This window comes from Hyla sarda, chromosome 10 (genome assembly GCF_029499605.1).
Source record: "Hyla sarda isolate aHylSar1 chromosome 10, aHylSar1.hap1, whole genome shotgun sequence".
Taxonomy (NCBI): domain Eukaryota; kingdom Metazoa; phylum Chordata; class Amphibia; order Anura; family Hylidae; genus Hyla; species Hyla sarda.
The window spans coordinates 124,615,003-124,633,630 of NC_079198.1; the positions used below are offsets into that span (position 1 = coordinate 124,615,003).

The 18,628-nt window shown below is 43.0% G+C and overlaps 1 protein-coding gene across 11 annotated transcripts in view; it reads right to left on the reverse strand.

Moving 5' to 3' along the window:
• PKNOX2 (PBX/knotted 1 homeobox 2) overlaps positions 1–18,628 on the reverse strand; it is a 430,049-nt gene that overhangs the window by 16,395 nt on the left and 395,026 nt on the right. For 9 of the 11 annotated variants that reach the window (XM_056544248.1, XM_056544254.1, XM_056544256.1 and 6 more), the window contains 3 exons: positions 17,318–17,450; positions 12,262–12,359; positions 1,467–1,649 (listed from right to left, as the gene is read on the reverse strand). In XM_056544248.1, coding sequence (XP_056400223.1) covers positions 1,467–1,649; positions 12,262–12,359; positions 17,318–17,450 — 414 coding nt within the window. The remainder of the gene's footprint in view (positions 1–1,466; positions 1,650–12,261; positions 12,360–17,317; positions 17,451–18,628) is intronic. The other 2 variants (XM_056544255.1, XM_056544258.1) reach the window with 2 other exon arrangements.

Below are 18,628 nucleotides of genomic sequence, written 5' to 3' on the forward strand. Positions count from 1 at the left end.
AAAATTGTGCAATTTTTACACTGAATTCCATCATCTTCACGGCAAATACCAGTGAAAGTACCACTAATAAAATGCCACATGTGAACACCGCTTACGGGTACTGATTTGAAGTTGTAAAATCAGCAATTTGCGGATTTTACGATGCAATTCTTATGCAATTTTGATTGACTTATAAAATCTGCAATTGCGAATCTGGTGTGTGTGAATACACCCTAAATGTCCCAATGAAAATGTATATTTGTATGTGATAGGGAGATGGTGATGTAGCTGTAGGGGCTGGTCAAAGGTGGTAACATCACTCAGGGGGTGGGGCCGGAACTCATCAACAAGATCCAGCCACACCTCCTGAGATAGCAGATGTCTCAGAAGGGAAGGAGGAGCCAGGGAGTTGCTGAGACAACACCACACTGACAATGAGAGGACAACACAACTTCCTGTCTGGTGAATCATGCAAAAGAATGCTGAAGTCAGAACAATTTGTTATAACCCCACATCCTCCTCCCCATCATCCACCCATACCTCTTTCCTTTATCTATCTCCTCCTCTTCTTGGATGAACTTGATGGGCGTGTGACTTCAACCATACTTTATTAGTAAGTTATATATCTTGGTGGGTTAAGTCAAATTTTTTTTTAAACTGGACCACTCTAATAATAATACATTTTTTTTAAATGGTTTTACACTCCTAATACTATCTATATTTTATTACATTAACAGGAATCTGTCAGCTCTATTTACTGCTAAAAGCGGCAGGCACTGTTGGATACTGCTAGGGTATAACAGCAAACTGTACTGGGGCTGATGGTGGCTGCCAAAACTTATAAAAGTGCCTTATTATTTCTTAGCCAAGTGTCAAAGAGGTGGAACTAAACTGCTCAAGTGCCCCAGCTGGGCACACCTCCTCACTTGTCATCACTCAAGGAGGGGCTTAGAGTGAGGGCATGAATGGAGGTGTGACCGGCGGTGGCACTTGAGCGGCTCGTTCCGCCTCCTTGACACTTGGCTAAAAAATTTATTTTATAATCTTGGCAACCACCATCATCTCGTGTAAAGGTAAATTTTGCTTTCATACCCTAACACAACATTTCCAAACCAGTGTGTCTCCAGCTGTTGCAAAACTACAAATCCCAGCATTCTCAGACAGCTTTTGGCTGTCTGGGCATGCTGGGTGTTGTAGTTTTGCAAGTTGTAGTTATCTCCAATATACTGCCAATACTATACACTGTTGCAGTAGTAACCCTCTAACTACTACCAGTAGCTCATATGTGTAGTAAATGATTATAAATAAATATATATCTATACCTATTAAAATATAAATATATATATGTATATGTGTGTGTGTATATATATATATATATATATATATATATATATGTATATATATATTAATTTAATGTCTGGACTGGAGGTCATGGGCCATATTCTCCCTCCCGATGGCCCAGCAGGGGATATTTTTGTGGCTCTTACCATTAGGTGCTGGAAAAGCCATGAGCGCATTATGTTGGTGGCGTGCTTCGGGAGGACTCCGCGCTTGTTTTTAGACTTTTTATCTTCCCCGTCAAGCAGAGAGGTCAGTTCCAGATTGACCTGTGGGACAGCAGAGAAGCCGGAGTATGAAATGTGCTTTATATTCATCAGATTCACATCTCCCTAAAGGAAACAATGGGTACAATTGGCCATTTCCTAAGAACTAATAAAAGTTGCTTAGCACAAAAAAATATATATAAATAAATAATAAATAAAATAATAAATAAATATATAAAACATGCAGAAAATGGAGTGGCACACAGAGGGTGGTGTCAGACTGTACTATACACCTTAAAGCAGTCTTTCCCACCAGTGCACCTCCAGCTGTTTGCAAAACTACAACTCCCAGCCGTTGGCTGTCCAGGCATGGTGGGAGTTGTTGTTTTGCAACAGCTGGAGGCGCACTGGTTGGGAAAAAGTCCCTTAAAGGGTGATTCCACTGGAACGCCTACAGGCTGGAACGTCTCCTGGTTTCCCCTCCCATTGCTGTCCCTGCTTGATAGACAGTCAGCTGGAAGCCAAGTCCTGTTTTCAAATCTAATTCCTGCACCTTGTATACAAATTGTACACAGCTGTGAGATTTGAAAACAGGGCTCGGCTTCTAGCTGAACTGTCAATCAAGCAGAGATGAAGCATTCCAGTCCTCAGCACTTGAAGATCGAGCGCATTCTGGACAATCCTCGCCCTGGAGCACGATGATAGCTTAACCTGACCCTGATCCCAGGATGGACAGACATAGACAAATGAACAAGCATAAGGCTACAACCTTCTAACACTTGCTCTGACTTCTTTTGCTTACTATGCGCCAAATTTGGCTGAAACGTGGTGCACGTTACGAACGCCACATTTACACTTTTCTAAAATTAGCCAGTGATTGAATATTGCACCAAAATTTTGACGTGAACTAAGCCAATCAATAGATTGTAGCAGTGTTTCCCAAATCAAGGTGCCTCCAGCTGATGCAAAACTACAACTCCCAGCATGCCCGGACAGCCAAAGGCTGTCCGGGCATGCTGGGAGTTGTAGTTTTGCAACAGCTGGAGGCACCCTGGTCCGGGAAACACTACTATATCATCCATAGTAGTTCTTTGTGTGACACTTGTGGATAATGGAAACGCATGGCAGCCCCATGTTCTCCATTCTATCACCGTAAGGACTGAGGCGATTGTTCCCCATGCGCCTCGTGGGACCGTCCTTTCCGTACGCCGGCGGCTTTGTGAGCGTCGCCGCCACTTTATCTTCTAAGCCGCTCTTTCTTCTCAGGAAGTCAGGCTTAAAAATGCAGCACGCGTTGCCATGAGGACCACTTCCTGATCACCCCCGGCTCACAATGGCATCCTGGTTTCCTTGGCAACGGTGGACGTGAAGTGAGGACCGCCAGTTTGTGTTATCATATCTATATGTCTTGTGATTATTGGGAACACAATGAGACCGAATGAGACCTCGCGGGGTAAGGTGGAGCCCACAAAAAATGCAGACACGGTCCAAAAAGTTACACGGTGTCATAGGTTACATGCCCTGACACCTTTAGATTGTGGTGTCCAACCTGTGGCTCTCAAGCGGTTGCAACCACTGGAGAGCCAGAGGTTTCAGACTATTGCCATAGGTCAGTGGTCTCCAAACTGTACACCTCCAGTTGTTGCGAAACTACAAATCCCAGCATGCCCGGACAGGCATAGCGTTTTTGTGTTTGCCATTTGGTTCCTGTTCTCGGAATTTCAATGCGATTTGGGACTCATTGGCAATTTTGCCAAATCGCAGCATGCTGAGATTTTAAGCAGAAACGCGATAGTTTCGTCGTCGTCGTCATCATCATCACCACCATCTTGAAATGATTGGGGTTTTGGTTAAGCAACAACTGGAGGCTCCCTGTTTGGGAAGACGCTGCCAGAAAGGGTCTGTTCACATTATACATTTTTATCATGCATTATATTTTTTTTAAACAAAAAGACATGCTAAAAATGTACAACGTGAATAGAGCCATACTTACCACCCTGGCTCCTGGCTGTAGCTCTGCCTTTAATGACGTCATCACTAGGGCTGTGGGCTACACTGGACAAGTCCGGAGCAGGAGTCAGGGTGATAAGTGATCGTCTGGCTACAGTTTATACAGCCATCTATAGATCTAAAGATGGCTGTATATACTGCATAGCCCTCAAAAGAGTTAACTAGTGTTGCTCAGCAGCACTAGTTGCTGGGTTGGAAGGGCTTACAGTAAACCATCTATACAGAATGCTTTTTTTTCCCCTGTATATTCTTGCTGGGTGGAATATATAGGATGTATATCTCCTACCCAACATGAGCTGTGCCTGCGGCTGCATAGCTGCTGGCACAGCTCAGCCCTGCTAGGTGTTGGGACTCCTGAGAGTATAGTGACGGGAGTCCCTGCTCTTGTATAGTATACAGTGGTGCTCTATACACCCATGTATACTATACAGCCAGCAGAGTTTAGTAGCGATGCTATGCATCCCTACTTATACTCCGTGGGCCAAGCACCCTGCATCCTGCCCACGGAGTGGTACCCTGGACGCAGTTATAACATTGGCAAATTCCATCTGAAGAAAACAGAATTGTGCCTCCTGCTGTTGCAAAACTACAACTCCCAGCATGCCCGGACAGCCTTTGGCTGTCCGGGCATGCTGAGAGTTGTAGTTTTGCAACAGCTGGAAGCACCCTGGTTGGGAAACAATGCTTTAGAAGGAGGAAAGCTTTCTCTCCAGTGCGACCTTGGAGTCACACTTTCGAGGCAGGTCGAAGTTGTAGCTATTAGCAGTGCACGGATATAGCACTGCCATAGTCTGCAGTGTTGTACAGTAAGTACTACTATATCGCCGGTGATTATACGGTCAGATAAGAACGTATTATTAAGTCTCTACATGGTGATGGATTTTAGACCCTGCAGAGCGCAGTCAGACAGTTTATGAACGTCTGGAAGACACAGCCTATAGTTTCATTGCTCGGTACTTGGACACTGTCCATAGCCTCTTCCACGCAGCGCTGCTGCTGCCATTGACTTCAGACAACATGGAGGATATCGCAGCCCATACGGCGTCATGCTGTCCGAACGATTTCTTCACAGAAAAGCCTAAATTTCGTTGCAAACGTTGCCTGAATTTTTTTGCCATGTTCGGCTCGGTGCCAGTGTCAGCTCTGGGGTCTTTGGATAAAAAAATAATTGGATAAAAAAATTTAATTTCTCTAAAGTGAAGTTAATTTCCTGCAGCTTAGCAAACAGAATGTGCAAGGTGAAAATTAAAATATTCATCGCCAACATTAGTGACGCGGTGCGATAACTCTGCATATGATACGCGCCCGTCAGCAAGATAATCTGCAAGTGATTTTTCAACCCCCCCCCCCAACACCCCCACTAACCTCATGTATGAAAACATCATTTAATGTCTAGGCCGGTTCTGAAATTACATATTTTGTAGCAGAAAGAAGATCCTGACTTTAGGATACATTCATACAGGCGGGATCTACTGGATAGGGGATAAGATGTATGATCTCCGCTGCGGCACCTGTCATTCGGTGCACGGAGCGAACTCCATTCACGTTTATGGGAGGAGGCGTGACGGCTATGTACTAGCTGTCACGCCCCTCCCATAGACATGAATGGACATGGAAGCTGCAGGCCCAGAGATCGCGGGGGTCCCCAGCGGCGGGACCCCCCCCCCCAATCTACTATCTTATCCACTATTCTTTGGATAGGGTATAAGATGTTTACAGCAGAGTACCCCTTAAAGCTGTGGCGGGTTTTCCATAGCAGAAAATCCCCAGCAGATTACTTTTACTTCAATGGGATCTGCTGCATAAATCTAGTCGCAGCTTAAAGGGGTACTCCGCTGCTCAGTGTTTGGAGCAAACTGTTCCGAACGCTGGAGCCAATGCCGGAAGCTCGTGACGTCATAGCCCCGCCCCCTCAATGCAAGTCTATGGGAGGGGGGTGACGGCTGTCACGCCCCCTCCCATAGACTTGCATTGAGGGGCGGGGCGTGACATAATGAGGGGGCGGAACTATGACGTCACGAGCTCCCGGCGCCGGCTCCAGTGTTTGGAACAATTTGTTCCAAACGCTGAGCAGCGGAGTACCCCTTTAAACCTCCATCCTTGGGTATTGTGCAGGGTACCCCCAGAATCTTGCGTGCGACATTATCAGGAAGAGAGGCAGAATGAGTGTCATGAGTATTTATGAGGCAGAAGGAGGGGTATGAATATTTATGAGGTGGGTTGGACTAAAGATGAAATGTGCTTGACGTTAGCGTGTACCAAACCTGCTTATTAACATATATGGAAAAGCGGGAATACCGGACTAACGGGACACAGTAAGGTAAGTACCATATTTATCAGTGTCCCCTGCACTACATGCCTGTACCCACAGATTAGTGCGGGTGATACTGAGGACAGACTCCCTATAATAATGGTTATGTGAATGGTGTCTATGCACCATGGTTATCTATGCACTGGTGTCACTGCACTCCTGTCTGTGGTTATAAGGCGGACACTGCTGGAAAGCGATCTGTGCAGGCACTATCGGAAATGAAAACTTTTTATATGTTGTACATCTTGGCAAAACACTAACCTTTCTAATATACTGCATAAAAAAATGTATATCATTTTTATAGAGATCATGGCTTATAAAAAATTTAAAAAAATGGCCACTAGGGGTCCCCATACCATCCAGAACATAATCCTGTCCGGCTGCAGCATCATCTTTGTCCCAGCTGAAGCACAGGCAGGGACAAAGTCCAGAAAGTGAGGGCGGGACTATAACTCCTCTGTGCTGACTCCCGTCCTATCAGACTGCAGCATGAAAACTGAGAGGAAGGGTTACAGAGCAGCCTGCAGTGACTGGATGAAGAGGGTCAGCACAGCAGACTCAGGGAGGAAGTGAATGCACGGTGAGTGAGGGCGGGCTCAGTGCTTGCCTGGGACACGCCCCTTCCTGAGCAGTGGATGTCAGAATGAGTGAGCAGAAGAACAGAGGGATTTGTGAGCCAAATACAGAAGCTAGACACATAAAAAAAGACATGTAAAGCATCCGCATGATCTAGTAACATACAGAAGCATTATTTGTTTTCTGTGAAATAATAGCTATCCTTTATATTAGGCCTAGAGGCCATACTGAAAAGGGCAAGATTTTTTAATTTTTTATACAAAAAAAAAAAAAATACAAAAAATGCTTTAAAAATAAAATAAAAATGTATATATCTATATATGTGTGTGTTTAACAGAAAAAAACATGATTTAAACAATAGGTCTATTTGTGGTGACAAATTCCCTTAGAAGGGGTATCAAAAACAGCATCATTCCTGTCTGCAGGCCGCTTGTAGTACTGCAGCTCAGTCCCATTCACCTCAATGGAACTGAGCTGCAATACCAGATACAACCTGTGGACAGGAGTGGCGCTGTTTTTGCATAAAAGAAGCATCATTTTTCTAATTCTGGACAACCCCTTAAAATAGTTAGATATTGACCTATAGGTGGCACTAGCTAGTATTCATCCTCTTGGAGAAGGACTATACGGAGTCCATTTTTAAGCCTAAGGCTGCATTCACACCACGTTTTTGCAATTCAGTTCCCGAATACATTTTCTATGTGAAAACCGTACGGAACCGTATTGAAAACCGTATGCATTGACTCTTCATTGAAAACCGTATGCCAAAAGATGCATCAGGTTGTGTCCGTTTTGCATCCTGTAAGGTTTTGCCAGTTTTTTTCCCGTACCCAAAGCTGTAGCCTGCCACGGTTTTTTGGTCCGGTTGAAAAACTGTATTAAACTGTATACTTTTTTTTTTTTAACATGGGAGTCAATGGGAACCGTACAGAACTGTATGAGCGTATGGTTCCATTAAGTTTTCACCATACGGTTTTTGACTTTGCACAGTCTTTTTTTTCTTGGAATTTCAATCAAACAAGTGAAACTTTATTCCTAATGGAGTGAAAAGTAAAAAACGTATACGTTTTTTTTTCTTAAAATACGGATGCAACCGGACATCATTTTTTAAACCGTATACGGTTTTTAACTGTATACAGGTTAAAATTTGTACACACATTTTGATGCAGTTTAGTCAGGTTATGAGGAATCAGTTTTTCATCAAAAACCTGATACGGAACTGTATTGCAAAAACGTGGTGTGAATACAGCCTAATGCTTGCCCATGGCGTTCAAGCGTGCATGTGTCCTTTACTGTTTGGGGAAATACAGCTGGTCTGGTCATCTTTCACCTAATGCAGTGTTTCCCAACCAGGGTGCCTCCAACTATTGCAAAACTACAACTCCCAGCCTGCCCGGACAGCCGAAGGCTGTCCGGGCAGGCTGGAAGTTGTAGTTTTGCAACAGCTGGAGGCACCCTAGTTGGGAAATACTCACCTAATGTGTGTAGGCACCATAAGAAATCATAGGTCTTTATAGGGTTAGGTACTGATGTGTTTCGGGTTGTATATTTTGGATCTGCCCCTTTCCAATGGCTCCATTGACTCGAGCTATTGCAAAACTACAACTCCCAGCATGCCCGGACAGCTGAAATGTTCCTCTTAGGATGTAGAAATCCACCTCATCCCTTGCTCCCCCCCAAGAGAACGATGAAAACTTTTGTGATTTATTTGAAGGGAAAAGTTCGGTCTCCCGAGTCCCACTTTGTAGTCGGGCAGTTTCCTTTGTGAATGGATTTCGGCAGGCCATCAAGCGCAGTTATGGACATAAACAAAGCCGCCATCCCTGACAGTTTCATAGCTCTTCATCCATCATTCAATTTCTTGCCGAGGTGAAACACCGGCCGCCAATTCTAAGAAGCACCTTCCTCCTCCAAAGAGCAGCTGCAAATAAGCTCCGGGCTCTTTAGCGAGTGCCTGGGGACGGCCCCCGAGACACGACGGGCAGCGCACATTTTACTGGAGGTCTCTGCAGAGCTCGGATGTTCCGAAAATCGTCGACTATATTCCTGACAGGTGCGGTTACTGCGCAGTGATGGGAATAGGATCTGGCACTTGAAAATCACACGCAGGCACGGCTACCGCTACCTGGCTACACAACCGAGAATTCCTCTTAGGGGAAGGGGTTAACCGCGAGTTTCTACTGCAGGTTTGAGTTGCGGCAGGCGTTCTGCGACAGAACTTCCGCAGCAGATTACATTGATTTAAGTGGGGTCTGCTATGCAGAAATCCACAGTGGCTTAAAGGGGTACTCCACTGGAAAACATTAATTAAAAAATCAATTGGTGCCAGAAAGTTAATCAGATTTGTAAATTACTTATAATCTTAATCCTTCCAGTACTTATCAGCTGTTATATGCTCCACAGGAAGTTCTTTCCTTTTTGAATTTCCTTTCTGTCTGACCACAGTGCTCTCTGCTGACACCTCTGTCCATGTCAGGAACTGTCCAGAGCAGGAGAGGTTTGCTATGGGGATTTGCTTCTACTCTGGACAGCTGCATGATCCACAGGAAGTTCTTTTCTTTTTGAATTTCCTTTCTGTCTGACCACAGTGCTCTCTGCTGACACCTCTGTCCATTTAAGGAACTGTCCAGGAGCAAATCCCCATAGAAAACCTATCCTGTTCTGGACAGTTCCTAAAATGGACAGAGGTGTCAGCAGAGAGCAATGTGGGCAGACAGAAAATAAATTCAAGTAGAAAAGAACTTTCTGTGGAGCATATAACAGCTGATAAGTACTGGAAGGATTAAGATTTTTAAATAGAAGTAATTTACAAATCTGAAGAAAGCAGGTAGATGCCAGCGATTAAGAAACTTCACCTTTATTGGAACCATGTAAAATAATCGACATGGAGAGAATTCAATTATTTATAATTATTAGTGTTTTGGCAACCTTTTTCCTCTAAATATACACTTTGTGTCTCCCTAAAAAATATACAGGTTCCATATATATTGTTTGCACTTATCTTGTAACTATGGTTATAGGTGTTTAATGATTTATGATTTTGTACCTGTTATGTATAGCAGATGGGTGCCTCTATTTTTGGAACGGACAGGGTTAATCCCTGGTTCGTAGGATAGAAATCTTACTCACCTGTTCCATTAGGAGGCTGGGATTTATTTCCCCATCCTTCTGCTTCCCACCATGCATCTGATGAAAGGTCACATGACCTGAAACGCGTCATGCTTGGCGCTGATTCCTGGAATTTTAAATGTTTGTCTCATTGAATTCTCTCCATGTCGATGATTTTACATGGTTCCCATAAAGGTGAAGTTTCTTAATCGCTGGCATCTACCTGCTTTCTTCATATCCTTGGAGGACTATATTGCCGTGCGGTGGCCGGGTGAGCTGACTATTTTCCTACTTTGCTCTAATTTACAAATCTGTTTAACTTTCTGGCACCAGTTGATTTAGAATTTTTTTTCCCAGTGGAGTACCCCTTTAAACTCACAGAACAAACATGCAGTTAAAGGAGTAGGATATAAAACGTATCCCCTATCCCCTAAGTTTCCGACCGCTGGGCCCCCCACGAACTCCCGTACGGGGCCTCCGGCTCTTTGCTGTGATAGCGCGTGTCGACCACCACATGATGCAGCGTTCCGGCTCTCCCATAAAGATGTATTAAGGGGGGGTGTCGGCTGCTCTGTCATGTACTGGTCGGACACACCCCCTTGCCGCTGACTGCCGGGGCCCTCGTATGGTAGATTGGGGGGGCAGCGGTCAGGCCCCACACAATCTGAAACTTAGGATAGCGGATATATCCCAGAGTACTCCTTTAAAGGGGTACTCCGAAGGAAAGAAAAATGTTTTCAAGTCAACTGGTGCCAGCAGAAAGTTATTCAGATTTGTAAATTACTTCTATATAAAAATCTTAATATTTCCAGTACTTATCAGCTGCTGTATGCTCCAGAAGAAGTTGTGTAGTTCTTTCAAGTCTGACCACAGTGCTCTCTGCTGACACCTCTGTCTGTGTCAGGAACTGTCCGGAGCGGGAGAGGATTGCTATGGGGATTTGCTCCTGCTCTGGATGATCTAACCACAGTTGAGCAATTTGAGTCTTTTTTTTACCGCAATATTGGAAAATTGTGGCAGAAACAGCCAAAATGCAGTAAAAATCTTGTGCAAAATGCAGTAAAAAATGCAGTAAAATTCAACGTGTGAACATGGCCTAAAGACCTCAAGTCTCCATAAAATACCTCAATTGTGATTATAGATCAACTCACTTTCACCTGATGGCAAATTTAAATAAAATGCATGAAAACTGCAACAATGTAAACCTCAACCCACATGATTCTAATGAGTTTGCTTAGCAATCTAATTAGGTTATTAAATGCAGTGATCAAACGCTGCACCCTCAGCCAGAGGATTAATTAATGGGAAATGTAGGCTGCATTACAGAGCTATTTCAGAAATGGATTTACACGCAAAATAGAGCCTAAACCAAACCTGCCACATCAGCTAAAATGGTAAGCACAAATCACACACAAGAACATCTACATTATGTTTTAATATTAGCCTATGCTGCTCTATAATGATGTTCCTTAATTATTTCATATTTTTATTTAATATACAAAATGCATCTACCCTTTAAGGGGGTACTCCACTGAAAAAAACAAAACTAAAAAAAAAAAAAAAACTGATGCCAGAAAGTTGAACAGATTTGTAAATTACTTCTATTAAAAAATCTTAATCCTTCCAGTACTTATCAGCTATTGTATGATCCACAGGAAGTTCTTTTCTATTTCAATTTCCTCTCTGTCTGACCACAGTGCTCTCTACTGACACCTCTGTCCATTTTGGGAACTGTCAAGAGTAGGAGCAAATCCCCATAGACAACCTATCCTGCTCTGGACAGTTCCTAAAATGGACAGAGGTGTCAGCAAAGAGAACTGTGGTCAGCCAGAAAGGAAATTCAGAAAGAAAAGAACTTCCTGTGGATCATAACAGCAGCTGATAAGAACTGGAATGATTAAGATTTTTTTAATAGAAGTGATTTACAAATCTGTTTAACTTAAAGTTTTCCACTGGAGTACCCCTTTATAGGAGTGTTCCAGGAAAAAACTTTTATATATATATATATATATATATATATATATATATATATATATATATATATATCTCAACTGGCTCCAGAAATTTAAACAGATTTGTAAATGACTTCTATAAAAAAAAAATCTTAATCCTTCCAATAATTATCAGCTGCTGAAGTCGAGTTGTTCTTTTCAGTCTGGCAACAGTGCTCTCTGCTGACTCCTCTGCATGTCTCGGGAACTGCACAGAGTAGAAGAGGTTTGCTATGGGGATTTGCTTCTACTCTGGACAGTTCCCGAGAAAGGTGTAATCAGAGAGCACTTAGACAGAAAAGAACAACTCAACGTCAGCAGCTCATAAGTACTGAAAGGATTAAGATTTTTTAATAGAAGTAATTTACAAATCTGTTTAACTTTCTGGAGCCAGTTGACATATGTATATATATATATAAATTGGATAACGCCTTTAAAGATGCGTTGTTGGCTGTTTGAGGACCAGCGTCATTTTACACTTTGAGACAGTGTTTCCTAAGCAAGGTGCCTCCAGCTGTTGCAAAACTACAACTCCCAGCATGCCCGGACAGCCAACGGCTGTCCGGGCATGCTGGGAGTTGTAGTTTTGCAACAGCTGGAGGCACACTGGTTGGGATACACTGCCTCTGTCTAATGAAAAGGAGATGCTGTGAGCGTCAGATTGGTGTCTGAGCATCATCCATGTGTCATTCGCAGACAATAACATCACTCATAAGGCGGAGGACATGCCGTGTACACTTACCTGTGCATTTTGAATCTGGATTGCTCCTTGGGGGATAGCTTGAGTTACTACTTGTCCCTGGGATGTTACCATTGCAACTGGTTGGTAAAGTGCACCTCCTACAAAACACAGGAGAGCAGACATTAAATGGGGCATCCAAATAAAAGAAACACACAAAAGTGTATCCATATGTACAGTATATAGCGATAACTGTATACTATTACAGCATGTACCAACCAATCCTAGAGTTGAGGGAACTTACAGTAATTTGGCCCATAGCGAACCTCGCAGCTCGGCTGTTGATTACTTTAGTCTGCATAAATTAGTTCAGCTTTCCAAGGGCTCTGGTTGCCGGGAAAAGTCCGGGATGACAGTCTTAGGTCTCCTAGGTCTGTATCCATCTTTTCCAGGCAACTGGAGCCCTTGGAAAGCTGAACTAATTTATGCAGACTAAAGTAATCAACAGCCGAGCGGCGAGGTTCGCTACGAGCCAATTTACTGTAAGTTCGCTCAACTCATGGCTTCTTTTTATGGACATCTAGAGATATACTGATACATTTATATAACTATATATAATTTATGAAAGGTACGGCCTTAAAGGGGTTGTCCAGTGAAAAAGATCTTGTCCCCTATCCACAGGAACAGGACCCCAACTCTACATGGGGAGCATATGCGGTAGACGGAATGCGCTTCATTCATTTCTATGGAAGTGCTGAAGAGACTCGAGGACAGCGCTTGGGCATCTCCACCGCTCACATAAAAATGAATGGAGCACATTCTGTCTACAGCACACACTCCTCTCTGCTCACTGAGAGTTGGGGTCCTGCTCCTGTGGTTTCACTGGACAACCACCTCGACCTCTATTGAGAAGTTTAAATGCAGCCCTGAAGTCACTGCAGAATAGTGAGTGCAACTCTGGAGTATAATACAGGATATATCTCAGGATCAGTACAGGATAAGTAATGTAATGTATGTACACAGTGAGCTCACCAGCAGAATAGTGAGTACAGCTCTGGAGTATAATACAGGATATATCTCAGGATCAGTACAGGATAAGTAATGTAATGTATGTACACAGTGACCTCACCAGCAGAATAGTGAGTACAGCTCTGGAGTATAATACAGGATATAACTCAGGATCAGTACAGGATAAGTAATGTAATGTATGTACACAGTGACCCCACCAGCAGAATAGTGAGTACAACTCTGGAGTATAATACAGGATATAACTCAGGATCAGTACAGGATAAGTAATGTAATGTATGTACACAGTGACCTCACCAGCAGAATAGTGAGTACAGCTCTGGAGTATAATACAGGATATAACTCAGGATCAGTAGAGGATAAGTAATGTAATGTATGTACACAGTGACCTCACCAGCAGAAGAGTGAGTACAGCTCTGGAGTATAATACAGGATATAACTCAGGATCAGAACAGGATAAGTAATGTAATGTATGTACACAGTGACCCCACCAGCAGAATAGTGAGTACAGCTCTGGAGTATAATACAGGATATAACTCAGGTTCAGTACAGGATAAGTAATGTAATATATGCATATAGTGACCTCACCAGCAGAATAGTGAGTACAGTTCTGGAGTATAATACAGGATATAACTCAGGATCAGTACAGGATAAGTAATGTAATGTATGTACACAGTGACCTCACCAGCAGAATAGTGAGTACAGCTCTGCAGTATAATACAGGATATAACTCAGGATCAGTACAGGATAAGTAATGTAGTGTATGTACACAGTGACCTCACCAGCAGAATAGTGAGTACAGCTCTGGAGTATAATACAGGATATAACTCAGGATCAGTACAGGATAAGTAATGTAATGTATGTACACAGTGACCTCACCAGCAGAATAGTGAGTACAGCTCTGGGGTATAATACAGGATATAACTCAGGATCAGTACAGGATAAGTAATGTCTGTACACAGTGACCTCACCAGCAGAATAGTGAGTACAGCTCTGGAGTATAATACAGGATATTACTCAGGATCAGTACAGGATAAGTAATGTACGTAAAATGTTTTGTACAAATGGATATCCCACTTAAAGCAGAACTATTCCTGAAATGATAGCACAGAAGAGTCAGCGAGGTTTGGTGGGACTTTAAATATAAATCCCATTTTTGTAAAAAGAAATTTAGTGGAGAACTTAATTAAAGTAATTTAAGTATAAAAATATAATCCATGAATCAGATATCATCTCGCTGCAGAGTAGACCGGACACAGCCGCACGGTGTAGTATGACCCACCCCAGGGATATGTCATGTTATCGGCTTTACCACGCCGCATTTACTAAACATGACTCATAATCAAGTCGTCATTTTCTTCTTCAGAAAGTAAAATGGGCAAAGTAGAAAATGTTATCTGGCGAATAAATATAAACACATTATATATTTTATATATATATATATATATATATATATATATATATAAAACATAAAAACACAGCTGGTTCACACTTCTCCAATTTGATAGCACAGGAGATGTAATGGCTTCTGCCATTACATAAACAAAGCGTGGGCTCAGAGGGGTTAAACTATTTCGCAGATGGATCCGGATCTCTCCCTCATGAATAATACATCCACATCATGAGAGATTTGTAGTATTATACACAGGCGCCCTCCTCTCCTCTGAGAGCGCATCGCAATAAAGACAATATAAAAAAAAACACATTACGTGGAGCAGACACCACACAAAATGCAAAAGGCAAAACAATGATTCCACAGAAAACAATGTCGCTGAAGAAATGTCAGGAGAGAGCAGAACACGGCAGGAGACCCTTAACATGCCAGGCGGAAAACTTTACAAGGATAAGATGGCGTCACATGCACTCTCCATAGACTGTATCAGAAGTAAAGTGAGGCAGACGCGGTCAGATATCACTACAGTGCTGGGTGTGAGGACCCTAATATAAAGTATATATACTACATTACAGCACAGTCCCTGATACCTTTATACAACGCGCCATTCCATGTGAGGGATCAGACCTGGGTAAACTCCATGGGGGAGATTTATCAAAACCTGTCCAGAGGAAAAGTTGCCCGGTTGCCCATAGCAACCAATCAGATCGCTGCTTTCATTTTGCAGAGGCCTTGTTAAAAATGAAAGCAGCAATCTGATTGGTTGCTATGGGCAACTGGGCAACTTTTCCTCTGGACAGTATTGATAAATCTCCCCCCATGGGTGTAACTACCAGGGCAGCAACTACGAGACAACAACTAATAGGACCCATCTGCGCTAAGACAAACAAAATATGTGTGGCACCAAGGTTACTCCTAACAACGTATATAACCTTTTTATATGAGTTATTCCTTTGCTATGATGTCATTATCCCTGTACTGTGACATCACTGTGTGTATTATCCCTGTACTGTGACATCACTGTGTGTATTATCCCTGTACTGTGACATCACTGTGTATTATCCCTGTACTGTGACATCACTGTGTATATTATCCCTGTACTGTGACATCACTGTGTATATTATTCCTGTACTGTGACATCACTGTGTATTATCCCTGTACTGTGACATCACTGTGTATTATCCCTGTACTGTGACATCACTGTGTATTATCCCTGTACTGTGACATCACTGTGTGTATTATTCCTGTACTGTGACATCACTGTGTGTATTATCCCTGTACTGTGACATCACTGTGTGTATTATTCCTGTACTGTGACATCACTGTGTGTATTAGCCCTGTACTGTGACATCACTGTGTATTATCCCTGTACTGTAACATCACTGTGTATATTATTCCTGTACTGTGACATCACTGTGTATATTATTCCTGTACTGTGACATCACTGTATGTACTATCCCTGTACTGTGATATCACTGTATGTATTATCCCTGTACTGTGACATCACTGTGTGTATTATCCCTGTACTGTGACATCACTGTGTGTACTATCCCTGTACTGTGACATCACTGTGTGTATTATTCCTGTACTGTGACATCACTGTGTATTATCCCTGTACTGTGACATCACTGTGTATGATCCCTATACTGTGACATCACTGTGTATATTATTCCTGTACTGTGACATCACTGTGTATGATCCCTGTACTGTGACATCACTGTGTATATTATTCCTGTACTGTGACATCACTGTGTATGATCCCTGTACTGTGACATCACTGTGTGTATTATCCCTGTACTGTGACATCACTGTGTATGATCCCTGTACTGTGACATCACTGTGTGTATTATCCCTGTACTGTGACATCACTGTGTATATTATTCCTGTACTGTGACATCACTGTGTGTATTATCCCTGTACTGTGACATCACTGTGCGCATTATTTCTGTGCTGTGTATTATCTCTGTTCATTAGAGAGACAGTGACAGTCAGGGACACTCCTTTTTTATAACATACTTTTGTTTACCATAAAGCTCCTTTTGTGAGGACTTTTGTGTTGTGTCCTTCTATTATTTCTTCTGGAAATCTATGAATAAATTACAACTGTTGCCAGTTACCGGTCTCCATGTCTTTAGGTGGAATGCTCGTAGGATGGTAGACACAGTGTACAAACATGGAAATCGTGAATGGAAGAAAATGCCTTAAAAAGAAGATGATTTGGAAGCAAAGCTCATGGTGCCTCACGAGTAATCATCAAGAACTGTTTCATACCCTGTGAGGTTTGACCCTGTGATACCCGTATTACTTGTGCTGCATTGATTACTAAGAAGGTGCCTGACAGAGCCTCATATATGGCACTGATTCACACAGTTTGATTTGTAGTGCTGTATACTACATCTGTGCATTTATTCCTAAATCCCCAATCGTGTTCTCAGGCTTCTAAAAGTTGCAAAACATTGTTTTGATTGAAGTAAAAGCTACCTCCAAAAGGTGGGGCAAGAGAGCTGCTTGCATATTCTTTTCCCAGAATTCTCAGTGGAGCATGAATGGCCTGTAAGTCTCCACACCCCCTTATGGTGTTCTCCTCAAGGAGAAACATTACCCTTCAGTCCTATGTATTCAATAGTGAGCTTCAATTTGTGGCCCCTTCTATAACATCCCTATAGTGCAATGAGTCATTTCAGTTTGACATTTTCCCACCTGATACAACCTGCGAGGAGTTGACGGTCGTCATGGAGAGGCTGCTCTGCTGAAGGGTGGAGGACGGCACTACGATTCCCTGTGGGTTGTTGGATAGTCCGGACAGTGAGTTGGGGGAGTTCTGTAACAGATCCTGAAAAGACAAACAGCAGAGAAAGAGTTAACAAGTTGTGCATCATGGATAGAATCCCCATTTATACCACTGCCCCTGCCTTATAACAGAATATCAGTAATACAAACATATTCAGGACCCGCTCCTTTAGAAAAGTTCTGACCACATTTTTTAGAGTGTTTGAAAACCTCACGAGCTTGTGGGGTGGGTGAAGCAATGTTAGAATTGGCAGCTAAATTTGGCCTACTCTAAGGTTGACATAAAGTAACCCAAAAGTTTTGGGATGGTAGAATGTAGAAAGTGGCACTCACCAGAACGTACGGGATAAAAGCTTCGATACTTTATTGGAAAAACCTTAAAAATGCAACCATCACCATCAGTGGACAGCAGGACATAGGTGACACAGAGAGGATAGCAGCAGCTACTTCATGCGTGGTCATGTGCTTCGTCAGCTACTTCACGCATAGTCACATGCTTCTTCGAGCTTGGTCATGTGCTTTGTCAAGTGCTTTGTCAGCTACTTCAAGCGTTGTCACGTTCTTCGTCATACTTGGTCACGTGTTTGTTCTCGTGCTTGGTCAGCTACTTAATGCATGGTCACATGCTTCGTCAGGCTTGGTCACGTGCTTCATCAGGGTTGGTCACATGCTTCATCAGGGTTGGTCACATGCTTCATGCTTCATCAGGGTTGGTCACGAGCTTCATCAGGCTTGGTCACGTGCTTCGTCAGGGTTGGTCAAGTGCTTTGTCAGGGTTGGTCACGTGCTTCATCAGGGTTGGTCACGTGCTTCATCAGGGTTGGTCACGTGCTTTGTCAGACTTGGTCACGTGCTTAGTCAGGCTTGGTCAGGTGATTCGTGATGCATGGTCACAAGCTTCATGAGGCTTGGTCATGTGCTTCCTCGCGTGCTTCATCAGCTACTTCATGCATTGTCACGTGCTTCGTCAGCCTGACGAAGCAGGTAACCACGCGTGAAGTAGCTGCCGATATCCTCTCTGTGTCACCTATGTCCTGCCGTCCACTGATGGTGATGGTTACATTTTTAAGGATTTTCCAATAAAGTATCAAAGATTTTATCCTGTATGTCCTGGTGAGTGCCGCTTTCTACACTCTACCTACCTATATACAGTTTGGAATGGACATATGTATGCCCCACCAACTTTATTTGACTAAGCAGTGCACCTCCTGATTTATTTTT